The 25,676-nt window shown below is 38.7% G+C and overlaps 1 protein-coding gene across 1 annotated transcript in view; it reads right to left on the bottom strand.

The window, feature by feature from the left end:
- RIT2 (Ras like without CAAX 2) overlaps positions 1-25,676 on the bottom strand; it is a 180,376-nt gene that overhangs the window by 93,150 nt on the left and 61,550 nt on the right. Inside the window, exon 3 of the mRNA XM_052778893.1 lies at positions 11,748-11,821. Within this exon, the coding sequence (XP_052634853.1) occupies positions 11,748-11,821 (74 nt within the window). The remainder of the gene's footprint in view (positions 1-11,747; positions 11,822-25,676) is intronic.

Below are 25,676 nucleotides of genomic sequence, written 5' to 3' on the forward strand. Positions count from 1 at the left end.
TTACAGGAAGGAATCCTTGCTTCTGTTATAAAACAGCCATAGCCCTTTCCTTCTGTGAATTTGTACTGGGGACAAAACGCACATCACCGATGATGGGAACAGTATAAAGAGAACATAAAAGATGCAGTCCATGTTCCTAGCAGACTAATGTCTTTCTGAACTTAATCTGACAGCCTTCCAAGGCAATATTATGAACTCCACATTGTACAAAATCAGTAGTCTTTTCTTAACTCTTGGAATGTACATGTAAAAAGCTGAAACAGATACTGAAATTAATCTGTAATTTAGAAGACAACTAGCACCAACAATATCAACCCTGTTAAAATCAGTGCCTATTTATCTGGCCACTCCTCCCCCTGTTTAAGCTAATTTATTTACCTGGAAAAGGAAAAAAGCATGAAGAAGGAGAATATTCATGACAGGTAATCTTTGCTGGAAGACACAGGTATAATTTTCACTTTTGTGGCAAATAGCAGCATTACTTCTTAGCTGCTCATTTCCAGGGTTTTCTGGGGGTCAGTGTACACTCTGGAAATGGAGGAGATAAGCTCGCCTAGGTAGACTGAATGACAGGGAGCACCTCAAGTCCTTGCCTATGGGCAAGAAGATGGTCCAAGCTGAGTGCGTCAACTGAATGGATGGTTGGCAATTTAAGAAACACTATTAGACTCGCACTGAACACGAAATGGAAGCATAGTCTTACATCCCTAATTTTCACAAAATTTTGGCCAAAGACTTTCTAGAATATCTTCCCTCTCCTACCCTTCCCCCACACTTATGTTCTTCAGCATCAGCCTTCTCCCTCTAGAAAGAGATCTTCAGCCCCAGACAGGAGCTGGTGTTACACTAGACCTCAGTTCAGGATTCTTTCTGAAGACTAATGTATTTGCATGGAAAGAGATGGATTCCTTCACACTGGTTAATACATCTTTAATCTCTGACTACTGGAGAGCCTTTATGAACCTCTAAATTCTTGAATATAAAGAATGAATTAGTTAAAAATAGACTTTCATTTCTTAATCTGAGTCACTATATCAGGTTAGTTCATGAGGACATTAGTCTCATCTTCATTCAGATGAGTCTGAGACTTTGAACTGGTATGTCTAAATTTTCACCCTTTCTGAAAATCACCAGTTTGTAAGGTTAGTTTGATTACTGACTCCTTTAAATCATTGAGGAACACAATCTGTTTTCATCATTTGTAAATTCATGTTGTTTCCCACGTGTGGGCTTAAAAGATTCAGGTTCCCTTCTCTTTTCAGTTGTGATACTTCTTCCCATCATATCTGGTATTGTTCACAGTCACAGATCGTGCAGGATTAAGTCTCATGAGAAGCAGGTGTAGATGTTCCTTCACACCCTGAACACTGATGGATCACTATTGCACTGTCCCATTCCCTAACTGCAGAACATTTTGTATGCTCTCACTATTCTGTATTCACATACTGTTCTGCATCATGGCTGACTTACTTACAAAGTAAGATTGAACCACATCAGCTTGGCAGAAAAAAATAAGTAATGAAAAATAAATATAGAAAAAAAAGACAAATGAGAACAACTTCCAATATAATAACTCAGTACTTCAAAAAATAACATCACACAGTGACCCTTCTTTCTTACTATGGAACTACTAAATAACCTGCACTGGCACTTAGACCATCCCTCCTTCTCTGCACTGATGTTCCCAATGTTCCCACTCTAATTGCCCTCCTGCCTTCAGGTGATAATATATTTGCCAGTTTGCTGCAAATCTGCTTTTGTTAACTTTATTAATCCTGCTCTTCCAAAGATGGTTTGTCACATGCAGTAATGAAAATATGCACTCCATCACCTGGGAGATGATATCTACTTTTCATTCATCCCCAAATATGGATGAAATCACCATATCAATTCTCCACAATGCCAGTAAAAATGCCTCGGTGCTACACTCCCTAACTCAGAGAACTGTCTTTTTCTTTCATATTAATGCTAGTGGTTTCTCTCTTAGGGATAAACACCTTAGTAATTTTCTCCTAAATGCAGGCACTGTAGCAATCTTCACTGTTAACTAGCTCTAAAACCCCCAACTGCATTTGGTTTATCGTGCACCGTATAATACTTTTCCCCCCTCCTCATTGGTATGCAAGAAAGACTAAAGCCAATTTTCACCTTTTATCACAAATGCATCATAAATGGTAAAGGGAAAGAATTAATAGCTCAGTAATTACATTTTAGTAAACAGCAGAGGAAAAAAAAAAGACAACAACCCACTGGTGAAGAGGTAATGACTGCAGCTGCAAGCAAGGGCTCGCCAGGGATTCAAACGAGCCCTTGTCAGCTTACATGGGCATTGCAGACTTGCCATCTTCCCCAGTGAGGCTTGTGCAGCCTCGCAGAAGCAAAGCAGGAGGCTGTGGAGTCAGACACCTCATTGCTCTGATAAATGACTGCAAATGATATTCTGGCTTGCATATATATTCTCTCATGATGACTTCCATAACAAGTGTGCTTACCTTAAAAATTCCACAACACAGGTATTTGTCTCTCCTCCCCTGTGCCCTACTCATTACCAGAGATATAATTTGAGCTAAAATTCTGTAGAGGGGGGAAAAAAGAAGCAAACAACCTGCAGGGTGGCTGGTTTAGACTTTTGTAGCATTTAATCAATTGTGCGCTCATTTCTGCCACTGAAATATAGCTCAGTGTTTATCTGAGGGATGTGCTCGCCGGGGACTACATAAATCATCACCAATACGAATGCAAAATAGCTATTCTATAGCTCCGCTGATTTTGTAATGCTTACAATATTAAAATCTGGTATGAGTCTGTGACACAGAAGGACTAAGTTGTCATTTCCCTACGACTTCCAGCATGAAGGAGATCCCACTGTTCTTTTTTCTTTGCATTTGCACAAATGTTTCTGGTGCAAGTGAGATGGCTAGGTAATGTTACGTGCATAGCAATAGTCACTGGATTGGCATCTATATGTACAGTCCTGCAACACAGCTCTCAGTGACCTTCTGGGGACTTGGGGGAACAGAGCCTTAGCTGAAACAGCAGGAACGTGTGTCACCTCCACTGCGAGCAGTTCACAAAATGTCTCGAAGGTACCTTCACATGAAATGCAGCTATCCGGCACTAGGAGATGTTCAGTGGGACCAATTCTTCTCTGACAATTCAAACAAACATCTAACTTTTTAAGGACTTGATCATTGCTTCATACATTCAACATACACTGAAGATTTCATCCACATCAGTTTATATGATATCTAGGCTCTAAAGTAAATCAGGAATAGTTTAACTGAAGCTAATTCACTTCTGGTGGGGTAAATGACACCCATTTTCAGATCCACAGCCTCTGCGTCTTCCTATAAAACAGGAGAATAGTTTTCATTTCTTTAGAAAAAAGCTGTCAGGACAAAGAGCGAGCTCCAAAACTGTAAGTCATGAGGTATCTAGGTTAGATCAATAGATCCTGAAAAGATGCTGAGTAGCTTCTGAGATATGCCAAGACTGCCCAACACAAGGCCATAACTCATCTGCAATTCTGAAAGTTAGTAGAGTCTGACTTCTTCAGCTTGCTTCAAGGTGTTAGTCCGCTACCCCACTGCAAGAGAAGATCTGGTTTCTTACTGCTGCTAAGCTTTTGGGTTTTGTCTTTTCGAAATAAAAGATTGCTCTCTGGCATGGCTTGTTTCACATCATCCCGCTGCTCTGATAATGACATGGAACTCCCGTGGCAACAATTTATTCTCCTCAGCCATTAGGCACAAAATAAAAGCAGGCACAAAAATCTATGCAAGCTATGCAAGCTTTCTCCTATGCAAGTAAGAAAAATACATATCTGAAATATATCCAGTTTAAAAAAAAAAACAGAAATGTTCCATATTGTCATTAATTATTTTCTTGAATTTCTACTTTGCTCTTCATTTCCTCTTTTAAAAATCTGGATAGATGCAATAACATTCCTTAGATTATAAAGGAGAGGTGACAAGCAATGGAGTTAAAAATTTACTGAGGTTTACTTTTTCTGGGGTTTTGGGTTTTGGGGTTTTTTGGGGGGGGGGGGAGGGAGGGAATTGGCAGGGGGAGGTGTTGGGGGAGATGCCACGTCCAGGTTCTGGGGCAAACTATTGGAACTTCAGCTGTGAAAGATATCTTTTGGTTTTAGGCTTTTCCAGTCCCCTCCTGCTAGTGTGAAATTAAAATAACATCTTTAGAAAGCCTCTTCCAGCTTTTGCAATTCAAAGGTTTGGATGATTCAGATAAGACTATGTAACTTTTTGCACTCTTCTTTTGTTTTTGCCTGGAGACACCATCATTCAAGGTATTGGTAAGAGTATCCAGCAGCTACAGAATAGCATAAAAGACAAATAAATTTTGAAAATTACGGTTCTTTGGGACAACCCACTTTTCTTGAGAAGCATTAACGCCCTACTTTGCAAAAGTCCCTTCTCTTGGTCATTTGTTATTGCCAGGTCAAATGGCACCAGGTGGTGCTGTTACACATGCTTGTTTTCTCAGCATGCAAACCAAGTTTTTAGTCCTGGAAATACCTTTTTGATTTGAATTTTGTGAAAATTGATACAGCTAGAAAACAGTTTTCTGTTCACTGGAGTCCCTGGTCTGTGTACAGCTGCTTGGTAACAAGTAGCTTTTGATAGACAAAACTCTGCAAAACGGAATTCCTACTGAGATTATCTAGGACAGTCGCATATATATATATACATATATCACAGAAATCAGGACACACTCAGAGCATGTCCAACATCTGCTGGAAGTAACTTCAAAGGGCTTCAGTGCCATTCAATAGTGAAAAGAAAAAGTATACAATACAGTTTGTAATGTTAGAAGAAAAGGTAAATTTACATAATTACAGTCTTGTGGAGGACCTGGATGAAGTTTAATCATATGGGATGTATTTATATAGATGTTTTCTATACGATGTACACCAGAACACAAAAAAACCCCCATGGAAATACTACAAGGAAAGATCTGGAAAGAAGAAAAAAGGATTTTTCTACTTTTATCAGAATTCGTAATAAAGTATTTTCTTCTTTTAAATGTTGTTATTTTAAAAAAGTCATAAATCATTCAGCAGTATCACTGTATTTTGGAACTTATTAGTTAAAAAAAGACAAAGAACAGCAAGAGAGAAAGCATTTCAAGAGAAAAAAGAATTTATTGAAAAAAACAGAAAACACTGGAAAGTATTCCTCCACCTGCAATATGGAACCACTAGCATTGACTTTACTGAAGTGGAATGGTAGCGAGGGGCAGGAAATCAGTATCACTAGACTCAATAAACTCTGATGTTCACCCTAAATGCCTGCTCTTCGCAACATCTTATTGCACCTGTTTGTCAGAAAGATAAATGCAGACCTAGAAATACAAACTGATTCATCCTTTATTGCACTATGAGTCATTCATTGACATGGATGGGAAAGGAAGTTGGCAATCTTAGTTGCTAGTTGTCTGTTCTTGCTAAACTAATATACTCTTTTTTTGATGGTATATGCCTAGATCTTTTCCTACTGAAGCCAAAGAATATTTTGCCCATAATTTGAAGGAAATTGGAGTCGGGTCTGCAATTTCATCTATGATTTACTGGAACTGTTTTTTTCACTCAGTATCTGTGCCAAATAAATGCTTCTGCAAAATCTGTTCGTTCCCAAATAAAATGACTTGGTCATGGGAGAGATTTTAGTTCTTCCTAGAAAGTATAGAACAGCTTGTCTTGAGAATCCACCAAATTTTCAGTGCTATGGTTTGACTTTCTAAGTATGTCATCATCAGCCTGTGAAACAACAACATATAAAGAAAATAAAATTAATGATGTTCTTCACCTAATACACTGTGTTAATGGTTGCTGCTTAGTTCTCTACTACTATGCTTTAAAAATAAAATGGATTTCATTTACCTTCTACAGTACCTAGCAGAAAGTGCACTGAAATTATTTCCCCCTTAAAAGAACACACTGTAAAGGCCCATTAAAATATAATTACCACCAAAAAGGCATTTTACATTTCCTTGAGATAAGCTGTAGTGGTGTAGTTTGAAATTCGACTTCCATTGATTCAGGATTAGAGCAGCATGTTTAGATAATAAGCAGAAGGATCTCAGATAACAGCCTGAGTGAGTCATCGGACTATAGTGTTTAGTCTGAGAAAGTGTGTTTATCTGAAGGGCTCTTGGGACTAATACGGTTCCTCTTCAAAGCTTGAAGCAGGGGGCAAAAATCATAGTCCTGGAGGTTGGCAGGATAAACATGTCCTGTGATTTGCTAGCAATTTGAGAGATGGATTTCACTACACAGCGCACTGCTGTTGTCAGGTTGAAAAGTGTCTGCCTGGAAATGAATTCATGTGCACACAGCTCCAGACAAAGGAAAATCTCCCTGAAATGGCATGCCATCACATTTTAAGGCCAATTTTTCAAGTCTCTGACTCACACCTGGGAAATATACTGGTGCACTAAGTTTATCATAAAAAGCTCACGTTTTAACAAGCAAAAATTGGTGCAATAATCTTGAGATGTACTGTCTCACTGACAGGTACAGAAATCCATTTTTCTGCATATTTGCCTGCTTCGAGTCTGAAAATAATTTTGCCTTTTCTACATAGGGTCATCTCAGACTGTTTTTCAGTGAAGGGAACTCTGATGCTCTTTTAACGTTCCGTGTGAGGCCTAAACAGGGAGGTTGGGTAATGTGTCATCAGGAGGAAAGCTGTGGCAAGAATAAAAGCTCTGGTGTCAGTCAACAGTTTATAAATACAGCAGGAGAGATAACTGCTGTGTATGCTCCACGAGGAGGAATTCAAACTGGGCTCCAGAAGTAGCAACATATTTTTAAGTTAGAAGAGAGAGTGAGAAAGCGTGAATGAGTGAACAGAAGGTTTCTATAACTCTGTGTGGAAGCTTTTTGTGCACGGTTGCAGCAGCTGGGGGTTGTCACTATCTGAGAATAATCGTGAAGGGAACGGAACACAAAATAAAGGACTTGAGGTCTGAATGTCCTTTCACTTGCACCCACAAGTTTCCCGGAAATCAAAGAGTTTACACCAGCTTAAATGAAATATATTTAAGAGCAGATGAGGCTTATGACACATTGGATAAGAAAAGGGAAATCCCAGAACTACCTCCCCGCCAACACCTCTCCCAACCTTAAGGGCTAGAGAGAGGCACATGGGAGAATTTCAAGGGCAAGTTACTCAAAAAATGTCCCACGAACATGGTTGAACAAGGAAGCTCAAGCTACCTTTACATTTGCATTTGCAGATTTCCATTAAGGTTTTATTATTTATTCCACATGCCAAATTGTAGCTAGCCTAAAGGGTTAAAAGCTAACTAAATAAAATTCATTCTGAAGCTCAATCTCACATTTACTCTGCTTTTATTTGCTTTTGGGGTTTGTTTTAATTGAAATGTAGATGCAAAAAGAAACCTTTTGGTTTAAGAAGAGAACTTCTAGTTAAAGGAGAGCAAAAGGCATCACCGATAGCTTCTTCTAGCAGCAACTGTGAGGCTAAGGATACATGTCTTCTAGATTCGGTTGTGCCATTGAAAAAGAAAATGAACATCAATTTTTCGTTCCTTTCCTTCTTGCTGCATGCCACGTTTGCAAGCCTTGTGGTAGGAACTGCTCAAGTAAGTGCTGTTTATGACAATTCGGCTATGAGCAGCTACATCTGCAATACCTGCTCTTGAAACTCTCTGAGGCAAAGGTAACCTTATTCTGTCCAAAGTTGACTGCCGTGAGTAAAGACAAGTTACACCGCTGGCAGGTGTAGGGGCTGGTGAAAAGCAGGGGTAGTGAGTTCAGTGAAGCGTAACTACTTACGCTAGCCCTACAGACATTAAGAATGTGCCTCCTGTTATATCTTCAGTGGAAAAACGGTATCACAAGAGCACTAGAGGACAACTGAGGATGTAGAAAATACGCGTCCAGAGTTCATGGAACATCAATCTGCTTCCTGAGAGGAGCAATCTGACGTATTTAATGGCGTCTATGTATATGCATAGGAAGAAGAAGACCAATAACTAGAAAAGCAATACTAATGGTTTATTCATGTTTCTAGTTTTCACTTTATCTGAATGGTTTTTAACTTCACAAAGTTGACAACCAGAAATGTATTTCTGAAGCACCATTTGTGGTTTTGGTGCTCCAAACTGTATCTATCAGTTAAAGTATCAAAGTTTTTCATCCAGTTTCAGGTATGAAATCAGATGTGGATTAACAACTCTGGACTTGAAAATAAAGAACTATATTAATTATTAATAAATCACAATATTTGGCCAGTGTTGAAGTGTTCAATTAGTGCATAGATACGGCAGGGAAAGGAGGAGCATATCTGATGAAACATATTCTCTAGAACAACAACAAAATACATTAACTTCAGTCGGTTTCTCTATTGACTTCTTGTGTTTCCCAAATAAGGAAGAATTACAATTTTAGCTCCTTGATCTTCTGAAGTGATTAAAGACATTATTCAAAGTTGATGATGAAGTATTTATGGCTGCAAGGACACCCAGAGAGAAATGAGATTTCCGCGATGTGATTTAGAAGCTGTAACATTATCTCTGTTTTAACATCAAACCCAGCGAGCTACCGTCAGAGCACACCATCATCAGCGTAACTGGGTGCTTTGGATTTTTACCCTGAGTCCCCAAAGTCACAGTAGGATTTCAGTTTGAACTTCAGTGAGACTAACATTAAGCTCTCTGTGAGGGAAGAGTCTGTTTTAGCTGTTGACTTCAATCGGAGTTGGATTAGGTCTTGATTTATTCTGGGGCTATGTAGTGCAGATAGAGAGGCAACAAATTCAAGGACATCTGCAAAGAGAAGCAGCTAATTCTAGGATACTTAGAATGGACAGTTTCTGAAAAATAGGGGTGTAGGAAAGCGGGAAGAGCTTCCTAGCACAGATACATGGAGACACGTTTCAGTGATGACAGTCTGCACTGGAAAAACAGGGAAATTTAAAGCTGAGATTTTCTCATACCAATGCAACTTGGATCTTGAGGTAGAATAGCTACGCCCAGGCTGTACAATGTCCTGGGCTGATGTATCTGCAGAGTGCGGTGCTAATGCCACAGGTCTCTGCTTGCTCCAAAATCTCTGCACCACATTTCATTATGTGGTTATTACATGCCACAGGCCTCTAGTATTATGGATATTTTGGTCCCTTCTTGAAACAAAACTCTCCAGCCTTTCTCTACTATTGTTCTCACCAGCTTTCACTGTTTGCATTATTCCAATTTTTTTTCTTACCTTACAACTGTCAGTTCTATTAAAATTCATAATATTGGCAATGTGTGTCCCGTCGTCCCCCCCCCCAGTTAAAAGTGAGGTTTGGTTCTAGCTTTTTTATATGATCAAAAATAAAAAAACGTAAAAATTGTACAGTTTTGTGGGGAACTTTTCCTAATAAGTGAGCATGACTGACAAAATATGAGCTTTGTTTAAATTGGAAAAGATCATATTTTCAGCTACTTAAAAGGCCAGTGCATAGGGATATTTTTTTTTTCCTTTTTCCTGAATCTAAAAAAAAATTTCAAAAGGATTGAAGATTGCATTCCAATTTTTTTTTATTATTTCATTTTAAGAGAAGTGGACAGAAAATGAAATATAATTTAAAACATACTTGTTCTAATTTTTAAAAAAAAGAGGCTTTGATTTTGGTGGGGGCTTAGGAAGAGAAGGAAACTCTCAATATCTGATACTATCATTTTTTTATCAACAACACAAACTTTTATGTTTCTGGTAGCAAAAACAAATGGAAAAAGAATCAAAGTAGAAGAAATTATTCCTTTGGGGTTTTATAACTTATTACTCCCCATCTCAAAATAAAAGCAGACTATCTATTTTTGTTTCATTCATCATCCATTCTTTGCTTTGATTTTAAGCTGCTTTATTTTCTTTGTATAAATATTTGCTTTAATGATGCAAATTTAGGATGAGGTAGCTCATCTTCTCTGCACAGGTCTGTAAGCAGGAGCACAACACAAGGAACTCTGTACCTACTGTACCCTCTTCTATGGTTTGCAGAATTTAACTCCTGCACTCTCTCACTCTCCACAGCAAATTAGGAACACACCTATGAATATGAATAAATGCTGTAATAATACTTTGCTCCTCTTTCCATTAGCAAAAAGCTGGACACATAAACTCTGATTCATCATCTCTCTTCAGCTCTGGGTAAGGAAGTATTTTACTTTTTAGCATTTTAACTCTACAAAATAGGACTAAAGGCAATTTAGGAGTAGAATGAAGTAGATTTAGACAGTGAACTATATTAAAGACTAACACTGGAGGTCCCTAACACATAAAGCCTTACAAGACTAAGCAGCCGAAGGCATAATTTCACTAATGACCGTGTACTAATGACAACACAAGGCTGAAGTTACTAGTCTCAGACTTCCTGAGTGAGCAAATAAGTTGTTGCTTCCTCTTCTCCAACAGAAGTACAGATATTTTCAGACATATTGGGTAGCAACTATGATGTCCCTTCTTTCCCCCAGCCAAATCATTGCTGAAGCTATGCTAGGACTATTAAGCATGACAAACTTCTTGGGCCTGTTATAATAACAAATTCTAGGTCAATTAAATTCACAGCTTTGGAGACATGCCTTGAAATTTAGCTTAAATTTTCTGGAGAATCAAACACTTTCACAGGAGACTCAGCAGCAAGTCACTGGTTAACTGCTGAGACTGTATAATTTGGGGTCAAGGAAGAATAATTCAGGGCATCTTTTGATTCCTGAAACTGGGTTGAGTTCACTTTGAAATTGGCCTATATTTCATTCACATGTAAAACTCATGCCGCAATCCCCCTGAACTACTTTCAATTTATATGACTTGATACTGTTCCAATTCCTGGCAGCAGACTGCATTTCCCACCATTTGCAGTGCCCAGCCAAGGTGCATTCAGACGTTTGGGAAGCTGAGATCAAGGTTTCCAGGCTTATATCTCCTAAATCTTTTTTTGTTTGTTTTAAGGATCTACCGTCCTTGTTGATTGACTCATGCCTGTACAAGGTGCACACACACTGTGGAAACTCATGAAACTATCAAAGCCTTCAAACAGAATCTCATGCATACCTCAGGAAAAGATCAACCAGCTGCAATATTTTGATTAAACAATAAAAACATTTTGAGATGGGGATGCAAAGAGGATGAACTGAGTCAGGTAGAAGAAATTCGTGCATTTAACTTCTGCTTTTGCCTTACTGTATGGGAAACTGAATTCCCTGACTGTTGCTTACACATGCATACACACATTATACATACACTGTGTGTTACTGTTGGCTTGAAGATCTTTTCCTTATGGGTGAGCATTTGATGTTTAAATATAATGTGGCGAGGAGAAGAGCAGTAACAAAACACTTGATCTACAAGTAGACCAGAAATTTCCTGTAATATATAGAAAAGCAGGAATGATAAACACCTAAGACAAACCAACAGCAGCATTTATTCATTCCATGATTGTGACAGAAGTTCCTGCATACAAGAGAAAAAGAAACAAGCAGCTTTTTATCTTCTACTTGATTAAATTAGTGTGCCTTTTCTGGTCAGATTTTGAAGTTATATTATACCACTGAAGCCCTCCTTTAATCTTCTCCTTCGTTAATTCCTCAATGCTATTCTGCCACTGCTCCCTTTATGTTTGATTAGGAAAGCTTGCTTCTAGCTCTGTGACCCATATATCTGAGGTTAAAATCTTTGGTTTTATCTCTGATTGAATGATTCACATTGGGAAACTACTCACCTGTCCAGCAGTGTCTAGAATGTCCAAATAGGCTGGTTCGTCATCAATTCGGACTTGAGTTTTATAGGCATCCTCTGAAAAATATAGTGCAGTACAGCTAAGCATAGGAGTGGCTCAGAGAATGGAAAAAGAAATAGCTTTGCTAGTTGGAGTAGGCTTTTCAAAAGCTCTCCAGTCTGACCTAACTTTTCTTATTTCAAAACAAAAAGACACTTTTTTAAATCCTATCATCATTGCAAAGTATTAGCAAAAGGGAGTGATCTAGCTTTTCTATTACACTACCTCAAAATATTAAAGAAGTAAATTTGTCTCTCTTTAAACAGGTAGCACAGACCATAGGTGTTGTTTAAGTCACAAAGATTCAGAGGTGTTACACTGGTGCTATGCAGCAGAGTGGTTTTTACTTACCACTGTGATGCTTCCACAGAGCTTTTCCAGCAAATAGTTTCAAGCTAAAGATTGTCTAAATTACTGGGATAGTGTCCCTGTGGCTGAAGGGGGCTTCTGGCTCAGATATGATTCTATGATTCTATATGTCAGAGCAATTAATTAGACCTCTGAATATCTCCAGAGAGGATGCAAATGGATTTTTTAAAATAAATTCTGTAATTGCTGTCCTCACACTCATCATGGCTGGGGTGGAGGAGGAAAAACTGTGCTTGGTGGACCGTTCCCTTAGGCTCATGATTTTGTCAACCTACATTTGGAAGGGCAAAACCAAAAAAGGTGAACTACTATTTGCTTAAGTTGTTTTCCTCACATTTCAATTTCATTCCCCTTTCAACGTTTGTACTTTTTTTCCTAAGGGTAAACAGAGCTTAGACACCAGGCCGTGTTTATACTTGAAATAGTCTTGGAAATTACCAGTGTTGTTTAATTAAACAATAATGCATAGGAGCCTCAGTGGATTTGGTGACTGATATCATGCTTTGGCTGTGCATTAAGGCATGAAGACAAGACAAGTGCATTTAATCCATCTGAGAAGTGTCATTAGTCATCATGAACGTATGTCTGGCCCTATTCAAAGACTCAATCCTGCAAGCCCTGGCTGCCAGAGACCGTTGGGACTAGGCTCTCTATAACTCTTGAGATAATACTGGGATTATAATATGGGATTATACTGCAGGTAGCTGGAATTCTCAGGACATTCCAATTTGTGTCATAATATATTTATATCGCATCATATGACATTTTATAAAAGCATGGAAAAACCTGCTTTCTACCTACACAAAGGAAAAACTAAAGCATTCGGATATGAAGGACTCTGGATGGCCTTAACTCAGCCCACTCCTGTGCAGTCAGTGGCAAGCTATCTTTAATGACATAATCACATACAGTAATTTCCATGACTCTCCTGCTTCTTTTAGGCCTCAGTTCAGCAAATTACTTAGGCACATGCCTTGCTTTAAACAAATATCTAATCCCATTGATATTAGGATGACCCAGAGGCTTAATTAATTGTATGATACATTGCCTTGCTGAGAAAGCCAGAGCACTCCAACCAGCATATGTTTCAGTCAATAGATCTCTTTTTAGGGATTGCTGAATAAGAAACTCCGTGCCGAAGAGGGACCATGTAGAGTGAATTAGGCTACTTACAGTTTAAGTAATCTATTATGATACGACAACGATATGTGCGGTAGAATTTTTTTATCTTTTTTCTTAACTCAAAATGAAAAACAAAATATGAAAATATATAAAATCAAATATGGTATATCCTTCATATGAATTCTATTGCTACTATAAAGTATTATTAATATATTTCCAGGCAGGTGGGTGCCCATTTCCATTACATTCATGCATACATAATTAACATATGACTTTCATAAATTTACCTTGCACCCTTGGCTCCGCAGCTGGATACTCTAAAGCCAATATGCCATGGTCCCATTTCTCTCTTCACTTAGAACAATGTGAGATTTAATGCAGTAGCTTTAAAACAGTTAATGCAGAGACATTTGCATACTTAAATTCAACTTGGATAAAAATGAGGCTGGGACCTAGATAAATCCTGTCTTATTTGCTAAGGAAATCAATTAGGAGTTCAGAGTTAGTTATAACTAAAAGACCCATTGGCCTCTGAACATAAGTCATAGCTTTCAGTAAGTAAATGTAAGATATCTACATCTGATACCCTGCTGAGCCACTCCAGCTGTACCCCAATATCATGCCACTGTAATCAGTAAAGTGTCAACTGTTAGAAGCTGGAGCAAGGCTATGTTTATAACCCTTTTACTTTGCAAAGATAACACTGAACATACAAACCCACTGTGTTATTTTTTTTTTTCTCAAACTACTGACCTTAAAGCACTTCACAAAGATGTGCCAGAATCACTGTCTCATTTTCATTCTTAATAGACGTAACATCTTCTGTTAGTGGTAGTGAAACATATTCTGTTGAACATTGACCAAGCACATGAATCTAAATGGTTTTCTAGGCAACTGTATTTGGAAGATGTTTTTTACTTGCAGGATTTGCCTTTGCCCCAAGAAATGTAAAGATGAAACAGGAAGGAGATACGACTTTCCTTTGTAATATTCTCTCTCTGCATATGTGTAAAAAGCAGGATAGTACAGATCATTTAGAAAAGCTTAAAAATATCCTCAACTGGGCTGTGATAAGCAGGGGTATTCTCAACCTGCAATTGAATGGAAAATAGATGGGAGATTTAATACTCGTTTTTCTTATGGCACTCATTTAAAAGGAAGTCCTAAAGCCCACACTTATCAAGGGAATTGCTATCTTGAGCCAACACCCTCATACCAGAGATCAGATCATAGCACCCACTTAGGACCTATCAGCTTCTTAATGCTCAAACACAACCAGTGATTTGAGAGGCACTATCTTTCCATTTACCCTGTATATTCACTGATCTCCTGGGCTACTAGGACAAGGAATTTTTCTAGCGCAGGAGGTAGAAGGAAGATGCATAAACTGAAAACCATATTTCCCATCTCATGTCATACAGACCAAGAAGAGAAGCTAAGAGTGGAAAAGCTGTGCCATTCAGTTCTGGTCTACAAGTAATACTTTAAAACTGGGATTTCATCTCAGGAAGTAATGGAAATAGAGCTGAGTGAGGGATTACATAGACAAACATCTTTATTTTACTCAGTTGGACTACGGGGCAGAGGCATTAACCTGGAAAGAAACAACCTCCTAGAGATGAAGAGTTCGATATGTCTGTATGTTGAACCCAGTTAAGATATTTTTGTTTTATTAGTAGCTATAATGCTAAGCAGAAACCCTGGTGTCTTCGCATGCTTCCAAAAGTATTTCAGGAGGGATTACTGTGTGGCTAGCCTTTTTAGTCCAGGCAACGTAGTACACATTATGGTCACATTAAGGAAACAGAAACCCTGAGATCAGAGGGGAACCTACTGTTTACATGTGGACTGAGAAGAACAGAAGTCAAGATGTTCCACTGAAATAGCATCTGACTATATATAAAACAAAGCAGGAAAGTCTTCATCAGGAGCACTAGCAAACTCCCTGTCTAATCTCCTCTCTTTAAAAATTATTCACATTATTACAAATGCTGTCTGGTATATTTACACTATTCACAATGTTTGAGTACATCACATTTTCTTTCACCTAATTAATTTATAAGACTAATATAATGATCCCTTTTAAAGTTAATTGGGAGCTGCCAAGCCACGTGTATCTAGACTTTACATCCTACAGCTCTAAGGAGTGATATTTATTAAAAGGCCAAACTCCAGCTGCCGTTTCAGGAATTTCAGTAAGCATTAAGATAACGTACAAAAAAGACAAGAATAATAATCAGACAATAAATCAGACAATAACTCTATTTCTTATATTAAGTTCAGTATTAGTCTTTTTCTGTGAGGCTAACTGCAAGGTCCCACCTTTTGGTTTAGGTAAAATGCACCAGAAAGATACGGTATTATAAGAAGAAACTGTGGATGGAGTTTACTGATATTGCTGTGAGGTATAACCATGATTCAAACACAGACTACAGGAATGAGCATTTCATAGGGTACCAATGAGAAAAATGAAATAAAAACTCCTGCATCCTTACAATCTGTAGAATATGTAAATATAGAAATATATGAACTGGGTAGTTAAAATATCTGGTAAAAGTTATTTTTTAAAGAAAACTATTCTCTTTTTTTTTTTCCATATAGAATATGGACTTCTTTAAGAATTTTATTTCCTACAAATGTCAAAAATAAAAATGAAAATAGATAAAAATTTCAGCTTAAAAGATTATACTACTTGGCTTGAATTATTTCTGACTGTTTACTGTTTTCCAGGGTGGGAAAAAAACAGATAGAGCTCCAACTGTTTCATGAATGGCACCTATTAATTTTGTTATTAATTCTTTCCTCTTTTACTGAATATCTCATTTAAATCAAGAAAAAATGTTTTTTCAAAAGGCATTTTTAAACTTTTTTTCTTAATTGTTGGATTGTCCTTTGCAGTACTATGAAAGAAAAGAAAAAATTCTTCCTTAAGCCTTTGTTATCTGGCTTTTTTTTGTAAAATGAATACATCCTCTTTGTTCAGCTTTCCTTTTTTATAGGACAACATTCTGGAGACAGAAGTACAATAATTAATGCAAGGTTGTGTTGTGATCAGTTACCTTAGCACTGGAGAAGCTAGATTCATAAAAAATATATCAAAGCACTTTTTTCAGCTATGAGCAGGTAACTGCTTCATGACAAATAGATTTGGATGGTGTACAATTTAAAGGGGAGTTGGAAAGGGCTTTTCATCTGCATTACAGACATGTTCCAGTCCCTGAAATATAGGTCAGCTGCTTCGTTCTTCCATTTGTTAATTTTGCTTATATTCCTTCCAAATAAATAGTGTCTCTTCTTCTGTCTTATACACTATCAATTGCAGTTAAAACCAAACAGATTCTCACATACATAGATGAGCCAAAAGATATTTTATTTGGCTAAGCAGGTGCCAAACCAGCAGAAGGAAGTCCAAGCTCAGTCAGCCACACCTGGAGTTCTGCCTCTTGTTGTTCTCCCTGTGTGCCAAAGAGACAGCAGGAGACCCAGTTCTTGGTGTGCTTAGATTATCTGCTACATACACATTTTAATCCAGAGATGCTCCTGAATGTAGGATGATCATGAGTCTTTCGCTGCATGAGTGCTGTTTCTATTTACAACAAGGAATTTTTAAATAAAAACAGAGTGGATGAACAGGGACTTAAACCACTGTACCAACTACTACACGTAAACTCCTTCTATTTGAGATAAAAATATGCATGTCATAGGAATTGCCCATCAAAATATACTGGTTTGACAACCTCCCTTAACATATAATTATTTTCCTGGAGTATGAGTGTTTTATAATTTGGGTGAGCATTGCTATCAGCATTTTGCAGACAAGGACACCAAGTCATAGAGGTTCCCTTGCTATGAGCTATGCACACATGATAAGCAATGAATGGCTTAGAATAGTAGAACTGACAGATTTGATTGCCTTGTATTCCATAAATACTCACGTAGATAGCAGTAGCCTTTAAAATAAGGCAAGTAGGAAAATTAGTACTAGACTAGTAGCTAGGATACTTAAATATCCCATTTCCAGTTCTGTCTAGTGTTACATAATTCTACATTATATTTATTTCTCAGCATTGTACTGTGTTTGCCATTATGCTGTCATTTGTTTAGCTTTGTCAGGTCTTTGTCAGATCTTTCAGGTTTTGCTCAGTTTTATGCTCACAGCACAAGTTGCCAGCTCCTGCCTATACAAGTGATGGAAACAGACATCATTCCAGGCAGAATTCTCTTGATGATGGTTTGCAGAACAGAGAGAAAATGACCGCTGCCTTTCCAAACCCACAGATAGAAACTCTTCCCTCAGTAACCATACGCTTTGAACATCTCTGCTGTTTCTATGAAAGAGAAGCAGGTGAGTAATGCAGCATTTAATGCAGATACTACCTCACTGCTAGCCTTATTCTTACAAAAAAGACTATAATGTAGGCCTTGAAAAATTAAAATAATCTGAGAAAAAACAAAGCATTAGTCACGTTAAGTGCTTATCGTAAAAGGAATTCATACATTTATTCATTATACACTCAGTTGCATAGTGAGAAACACAGCACTTTCTATCTTTCAGTTTTCATTTTAGCATTCAAATTACCATAAACATATTTTCAGATAAGATATTAAACCAAGGTCTTGGCCACATATGTCTTCAGAAAAGATTCTGTAATGTCATTTTCAAATGGCCTTGCTAAATTCAAATGCATATTACTGTTGTACATTCCAGCTCTCCCTATTAATTTCAATTGAAGATGCAATTCCTTGTTTCCTTTATTTAGCCTTTGTTCAGCATTATGACATGCTCTTAACTAACTACTGTGTTCAGTTTTAGAGGTTTCTGTATCTTCAGTGGCACATAAAAACAAATCCTCAAATGTTCATAAGATAATTCATTATTTCAATGAGTAAAGATGCAAACAGAAATACAACAAGCTGCTTCTATTCTCTAACTCTGAAAACAAAAGAGCAGAACTCATAACTTTTAGTTGATTTTGTCCTCCTGAAATAAGCACTGCTAGTATCTTCAGTGGAAAGCAGAAGCATAACTAGACTATGCCCAGATCCTCAAATAAACCTCTGCACTTAATCCTGCTACAATCAATAAAAACTGGTGCCTAAATACCTGGAGGGGGACAGGGCCTAAATTACCTGTTGAGCACCCAGAATCGTTGCAGCATAATAAAGATTTGAGTTTAGGCCCTGTAAGTCCCATGCAGTCTGACTATGTGTTATTAGTATTTTTTTAACTGAGTCATCTTCACTGTCATGCTCTCATCTCAACCCCTTTAACTTCAATTCTGGCAGCCATTGACCATACTCTCTGCATCTGGTTACAATACTAAAACTAAAACCTTCCTCAGCCTAATGTACATTCTATTTGGTTCTCACCTCACTGCAGTGCTCCTCTTTTAATGCCATTATGTATCTGTCTTAAAACAGCTGCTCTCAAATTAAGTTTCTCCCTTTTGTTGGGCTGCCTAATGTTTTAGATCTGTGCTCTGTGGGGCAAGACTGATAACACACAGCTGCTGAAGGAGCCTGATTGATTTTCAGCTGTGGGTACTTACATGGCAGCTTTAGCGGTGACCTGAAATGCACTCAGTGCCTTCTAAATTGGGAAATGTGTTATCCATTGCACCTTCTGTCTTCTTTTTTTTTTTTTCCCCCCTCCAGTTGTACCTATAGATATGTACAAGCACCTCTTCTTCAATGTCAGCTTGCAGTTTCATTACTGTGGTACCCTTTCATTCTCTGCTGAAAAGCACGGGAAGCAAAAGCAACTTAATCTCACTTAGTCTGTGGTAGGCATGAAAAAGAAGCATTATCTGTGCTCTAAAAGGTTTTGTGTGAACAGAAATCTGAGTGAATTGAACTTTGAGTCAGTTAAATCTGGTTTGTCTTCTCCCTTTCCGTTCTCATTATCATGATGTTTACTAACAAAACAGTTGCAAAAGGAGACAATGGCCTGGGTGGCTTTCAAGAACCAAAATTAAGAGTTATTCTGTTGCACAGTGTTGCATGGAAGAGGCTTTCATCTATATGTACTCATCAAGGAGGAGGCAAAGCACAATGTACAACAAAATTCAAGGTAAGATACCCACTTTCAGGCAAAGAAGGTAAAAAATGTAAGACCTAAGGGGCCAGCAAGGCAAGCTCATCGCTACATTCTCTGGTCGTATAGCACCTTGCACACAGTCAGATCTCTGTCATGAGGGCTCAGTTTTTATATGGTGCAAATAAATTATAACAGTATATGTGAACACAACACCTTCAGTCTACATTCATGGTAGCAAATGCTCCACAGAAATCAATCAAAGCCACCCACCATTTATAACAATACTGACTACAGGAACCACTTTCTCCACTACTACTCACACTCCATACAGTAAACACTTTCACACTGTTGGTTTGGATGCGTCATAGTTATTTTACTTCAGTTCTGACTCAGTATTCTGATGCAACAAGTAAGCAGATCCTTCTAAACTCTGTACCGATATTTATCCATTCCCACGAGGTGCTTCATTATAGGGGTTTTAGAGATACACACAATATATGATATCTGCATGTGGTTTTATGTGTTTGTGCATTGGTATGTATGTACCTGCACATACAAACACAGAGACGCATGTAATACTGTAAGTATGTGCATGTGCAAGAAGAGACTATCATAAATAAATCCCTATGCGGAGTACCTGCAATGTGTAAAACTACTTGCCTAGTCCTGAAACAATCCAGGACCAGGAGCAGATTGAAAATTAAACACAAAAAAAATCCAACACAATGTCTTCTGCTATAGAAACATAGGCTATTTTTATACTGCTACACTGTATATTATTTTTTTACTATTTGCAACATTTTTTTTCCAGTTGCAGATATGCAATTTCCCCCTTAAAATGTAATTATTAATAAAAGCAAAATGCATGTTCACAAGAGCCCATGAAAAACAGAACTGTTAAGAGTTCTGATCAAGTTCTCACTACAATTCGTATAACCAAGATGAAGTCTAGAAAACAATGTACCCCTCTTCCTTCTTTCCCATAAACATACGGATGGAGAAGCCGACTGCATTCTTACATAACAACATATTGTGAAATATAGGATTCCCCTGGATGTGATATATAGGTCACTTCCTATAAATGACAGGCTTCTGCAGAGAGGCTGGGATAGGGCAGAGATTTGGATAAAAGACTGACAAAGTCTATCTGAATAATTTGGCCTAGTGCAGTAACTATCAGTCATGATGCAAATGTTGTTACCAAGAAAGCCACTGTTTATGATTTTAATCTGCAAACATGCACAGATGTGACTAAATTTGTATAAACAATTATACAGGATATGACTTGCTGCCCAGAGAACTCACTCAGCTCTTCTTCAGACCTTGTACTGCAGTCCTTCAAACAGGCTAAATTTTGCTTATAAAGTGTCCCACCCATGTGAATAAGACTATTTGAGTGACAAATATTTTTCTCAGAACCAGCTCTCGAAGAGAAAATAGGATTTCTTACAAATGTTAGCATTTTTGCAAAGCAAGGCTAAAGATAACTCAGGCAAACCTTTGCTGTAGCATTTGCTTTTCTGTTAGAAACCACTTGCAATATAGATAAGGCTACTAATATTTAATAAAGGCATATCATTACTTTCTCTGCTTCCAGAAAAATGTCATTTACTTCAAAGATGTACATGAACAAAGTGAACAAAGTACTCCTGTTTAATCAAAACATGATAATTAACAGGAGTCCAAGTACCCTTATCTTGGGGAAAAAGAATAGCAGGTAGCAATTTCACTACTCTTTCAAGTCCGTGATTGTGCTACTGAGTGGGAGGATCTGACAGCTATGAATTCACTTCTTGTCATTTCAGGGGGAGTAATTAACAAGTTGACTACATCTGTGTGGCTATTAGCATGGATTGTGCCTTGGATTTAGTAAAGTGTAGATGGCTGCCGGCTTCCATGAAAGAAAGGTTAATGGAGACATTTGTCCTGTGATGAAGATTTTTGAATTGAGCATGATAAATCATCCACCTCTAGGAAACCATAGCATGACTGTCTCTTCCAATTTAAAAAATCATTTAAAGAATATTTTTACAAATCACGATATACAGGGAATAGGTAAGTTTTCCACTGGTGACCCTATTTACAAGTTCCAAGTCTCACTTTAGCTCCTTCTAAGTTCATGGTGCTAATCATAATTATCATCACTGTATGTGGGTTGTGATACCTGTAACAGAACCACTGGGCTAAAGCCACAGAATGACTTAGGTGTTCACTCCAACTTCAGTCATCTAATTACCAGGACCTTTGAATCTCCTCAGTTGCCACGTAACATGACATTTCACCCTTCTTTAGCCCTAAGAACCTAGGCTTTCTTTATAGTAGTTCGCATCTGAGAGCGTTATTCATCAGACTAACTTGAGACGCAGATGTTAGGGTGCGATGAATCATGCTCTAGAACTTTGGTATATTTAGGTTACGAATCAGAAACCACAACCTGCATGTGACTTCACTGTGGTTTATAGTTCTGGATAAATATATAAACTCTGCTGCCTTAATGTCACCAACCAGATGGACACTGCTCACACTTAAACACAGTTAGGCTCTATAGACTAAGAGCTGAATTCCCTAGATAATATAAATTGCCCAATCCAATGAAAGTGTGTATATGAAACTCTACTATTAAACCTACAGTAGCTAAGAACCTAAGAAAGAGATGTTGTCCTGATTTTCTGTGAAAGGTCCATGTTTGGAGTATCGCCGTAGGCCTGAAGGGAGGCCTGAAGAACTCAGCTCTAAGAATAAGCTCTTCTGTGATAAGAAGCAGCACCCTTCAACTCCTTTTGCCAATTCAGTTTCTTAGATGGATCAATTAGAGACTTGGTGAATCAAAGCAGGGGGAAGTAAGGATTGTTGGATTGAGTCAAATCAAAACCACCAGTTGCTGAGATAGAGGTCTTCTGCCTGTATGAAGCTGATATGAAAAAAATAGCCTATTTTGTGTAGAACAGATAAAAATATTTTAACAATGGTTTCTATTCTTGGCTGACTTTCTAGATTCTGAATATGGCAGATATCATTATTAAAGAATTCTAATAAAGTTGTTTCATTTTTATAATTATTACCAACATTACTATTAGTAAAAAATATACCACAGAAAAAAATTTTATATTGTCAGAGTTATCAGAAAAGGCTTTTTTTTTCCCTTCCTAAATCTTAATCTGGCTTATCAGTGCTTAAGAACAGCAACCACGCGGTCACACACACTTCTATATAGCTTTTGATTATTTCCTCCTCTCTCCGTTTAGCAGATATACAATTAAACTCAGAGGTTTCTAAGAGGAATAGAAGCATTATATACTGTGCTTTGATCCTCCATTGACACTTTATTCAGTGGAGAAGAGAAGATAGCCAAGGCAGGAATATATCTTACTTCTAACACAAAGAGAGTTAATGGAGGATAGAAAATAATAAGTATGAACCATTAACAGTTAAGGGGTATTGGTGCTTTTTTGCATGTGAACATGCAGCATAGGTCTCTCATGGCAACACATGGGAGAAACGCTTCTCTCTCCTGTTTCCAGCCATGGTAAGCAGGTGCTGGGCAGAGATGTTTTGAGAAAGTTGTTCATCTGTTTGCTTCCTTTCTGAAACAAGGGAGAAAGGGAAGTCAGATCACTGGCCAGATTATCAATTAAGGTCATTGAGATTAGGTAAATGCTCCAAATGAGAATATAAAGAGAAGAGCCATGGAAGATCAACAGTCCATCTAATCCAGTTTCCTCTTTTGGAGAGTGACCACCAGCCCAAGGAATCCCACACAAAGATTTTTGCTTGGCATATTTTCTCAGCTTCCAGTTATTTGCACCTCAAAGGCCTTTCCAAACCAAAATAAGAACCATTGTTTTTAAAAGCCATTGATGGGTATTTTTCCCTCCAGTAGTTTACCCAAATGGTTTTTGAATCCATCTACACTTCTGGCACAGCTAATTATCGCTATTCTTTTTGATAACAGAGATCAACTTGGGAAGGAATTTTGGCTCACAGGCTGGTGTCTGAGAGTGACTCTACATGAGACGGTTGACTTGGTTTTCATATCTTGCCTGTCCCAGAAAGAAAAGGGTCTCTTTTCTCCTCTTTCATTCCCACTTACACTCCCATTTCCCCATAAATGGTTCTACACTCTCCCTTTTGACATTTTTTGAGCTTGCAGCATTGTTTTTACTGAAGTGATTAAACTCACTAACCTGGTAGACAACTATTCTGTGTTGGTGTGGCTTAGTTTTCTTCTGGACTACTGTTGAATCGGCTTGAAAAATGTCTGATGAATGTCAGAGAGCCAATAAGGCTGGGAGAAGAGCAGAGATGAAGAACGGGACTTGCTCCTTTTCCACTCAAATGAGTTGTTAGATTTGGCTCACCTCACCTCACAAAACTACAGTCTGTCGCAGAGCCTCCGAAGTCTGTTCCTAGCAGGTGATAGTTCATGCATCATTCCTTGTTGGTGATTCAGGGTAAAGAAATAGATAGCTCTACACCAAGTCTCCTCTATATGTGTTTTGGGTTTGTGTGGCGGGGTTTTGGTAGCAGGAGAGGGGCTGCAGGGCCGGCTCCTGTGAGAAGCTGCCAGAAGCTTCCCCGGCTCCAAGTCGGACCCGCCGCTGGCCCAGGCCGAGCCCGTCAGCGATGGTGGTCGTGCCTCTGGGAGAACGGATTTAAGAAGGGGAACCTGCGGTGAGTAGGGGATCGGAATGTGAGAGGAACCCCTCTGCAGACCCCGAGGTCAGGGAGGAAGGAGGGGAGGAGGAGCGGGGGAGCAGGGGGATGGATGCCCCCAAGATGGCCGCCGCTCCCTGGGAGAGCCCGCGCTGGAGCAGGCTGGGACTGGAGGGCTGCGGCCTGCGGGAAGGCCCCACGCCAGGGAAGCTCATGGAGGACTGTCTCCCGTGGGAGGGACCCCACGGCGGAGCAGGGGCCGAGTGAGGAGTCCTCCCCCTGAGGAGGAAGGAGCGGCAGAGACAAGGGGTGAGGAACCGACCCCAACCCCCATTCCCCGTCCCCCTGCGCCGCCGGGGGAGGAGGGAGAGAGAACTGGGAGTGGGGCTGAGCCGGGAAGGAGGGAGGGCTGGGGGGAAGGTGTTCTAAGGTTTAGTTTTACTCCCCATTATCCTTGTTTTGGTTTGATTGGTAGCAAATTGATTTGGGGTTTTTTTGCCAAAGTTGAATCTGTCTTTTGCCCGTGACCATAAGTGGTGAGTGATCCCTCCCTGTCCTTGTCTGACCCACGAGCCTTTCTCTACATTTTCTCCTCCCCATCCTGCCGGGGCTGGGGGGGAAGGAGTGACCAAGTGGCTTTGGTGCCGGCTGGGCTTAAACCACGACAATATGGCATTTCCTTCCCTGAGACCTCACAGCATGCTGCAGAGACTCATAACTGTAGCTACTGTCTGGTACCGCTGTGGCTGAAGTGAATCTGCTACAATAGCTGCCATGTTGAGTTTTCTAGGGGCATAAGTGATGGACACAGAAAGACAACTGCATTTCCAAGACTAAACTGGAAGCCTAAATGCTCTTCAAAGTGTTCTGATTAACCTTCAACCTCTGAGCAGGTGTTTAGTAAAATGATAAGGGAGAAGCTCTCTGGGCCACCCACTCCCTAGAAAGACACAGACAGCATTTGCTTGTCTGCTATTGTTTATATCAGAGATATTAGCAAAGGGAAATTACTAGATTAAACACTGTTTCCCGAGTCTTTGAAAATGCTAAGTGACAGCGAGCTCAAATAATTGCATGATGAGTTGCATTTGTAAGAAAATATGAATGTGACAAAGCAGTAGCAGACATTAAGGGTATGTCCAGGATTTTAGAGATGATTCATCTTGAGTACGGACAGGGAAATGTAATTGCTTGCTTTGGTTTTCATACATGAAGTCTGCAAACTGTTTAGGACTGAATAATTGGCTTATCAAAGCAAAGTCCCAAGAAAGAAAGTTCAACTGCAGAGTTCAAGATCATGTATCTGAGCAACACAACATATTTAGAATGGGGCCAGACTGTTCCATTAACGAGGAAAATACTGAAGTTCTCAACAGAGGAAGGGGTAAAGAATCACAGCTCATCTTGAGCTGAGAATGCATCTAAGCTAGAGAGTATAGCTCAGACTGAAATGTTGAGAGATGATCCAGCTATCATTAATCTGCTCTTTGAAGGGAAACTACCACCTTTTAAAAAAATTCTTTCCAAGAGAAATGGGATTTTTTTTTTAATCAATTTTTTTCCATCACAGAAAGATCTGCTATGATTTTCCAGTCTCCATTCTCCATGGCTTCAAATAATTTCTAATTCCCTTCATGGCAGGATATAATAACAACACTAAGCAGAAGATATTTTGTTGCCTCATTGAAATC

Source organism: Harpia harpyja, chromosome Z, assembly GCF_026419915.1.
Source record: "Harpia harpyja isolate bHarHar1 chromosome Z, bHarHar1 primary haplotype, whole genome shotgun sequence".
In the NCBI taxonomy this organism is placed as follows: Eukaryota; Metazoa; Chordata; class Aves; order Accipitriformes; family Accipitridae; genus Harpia; species Harpia harpyja.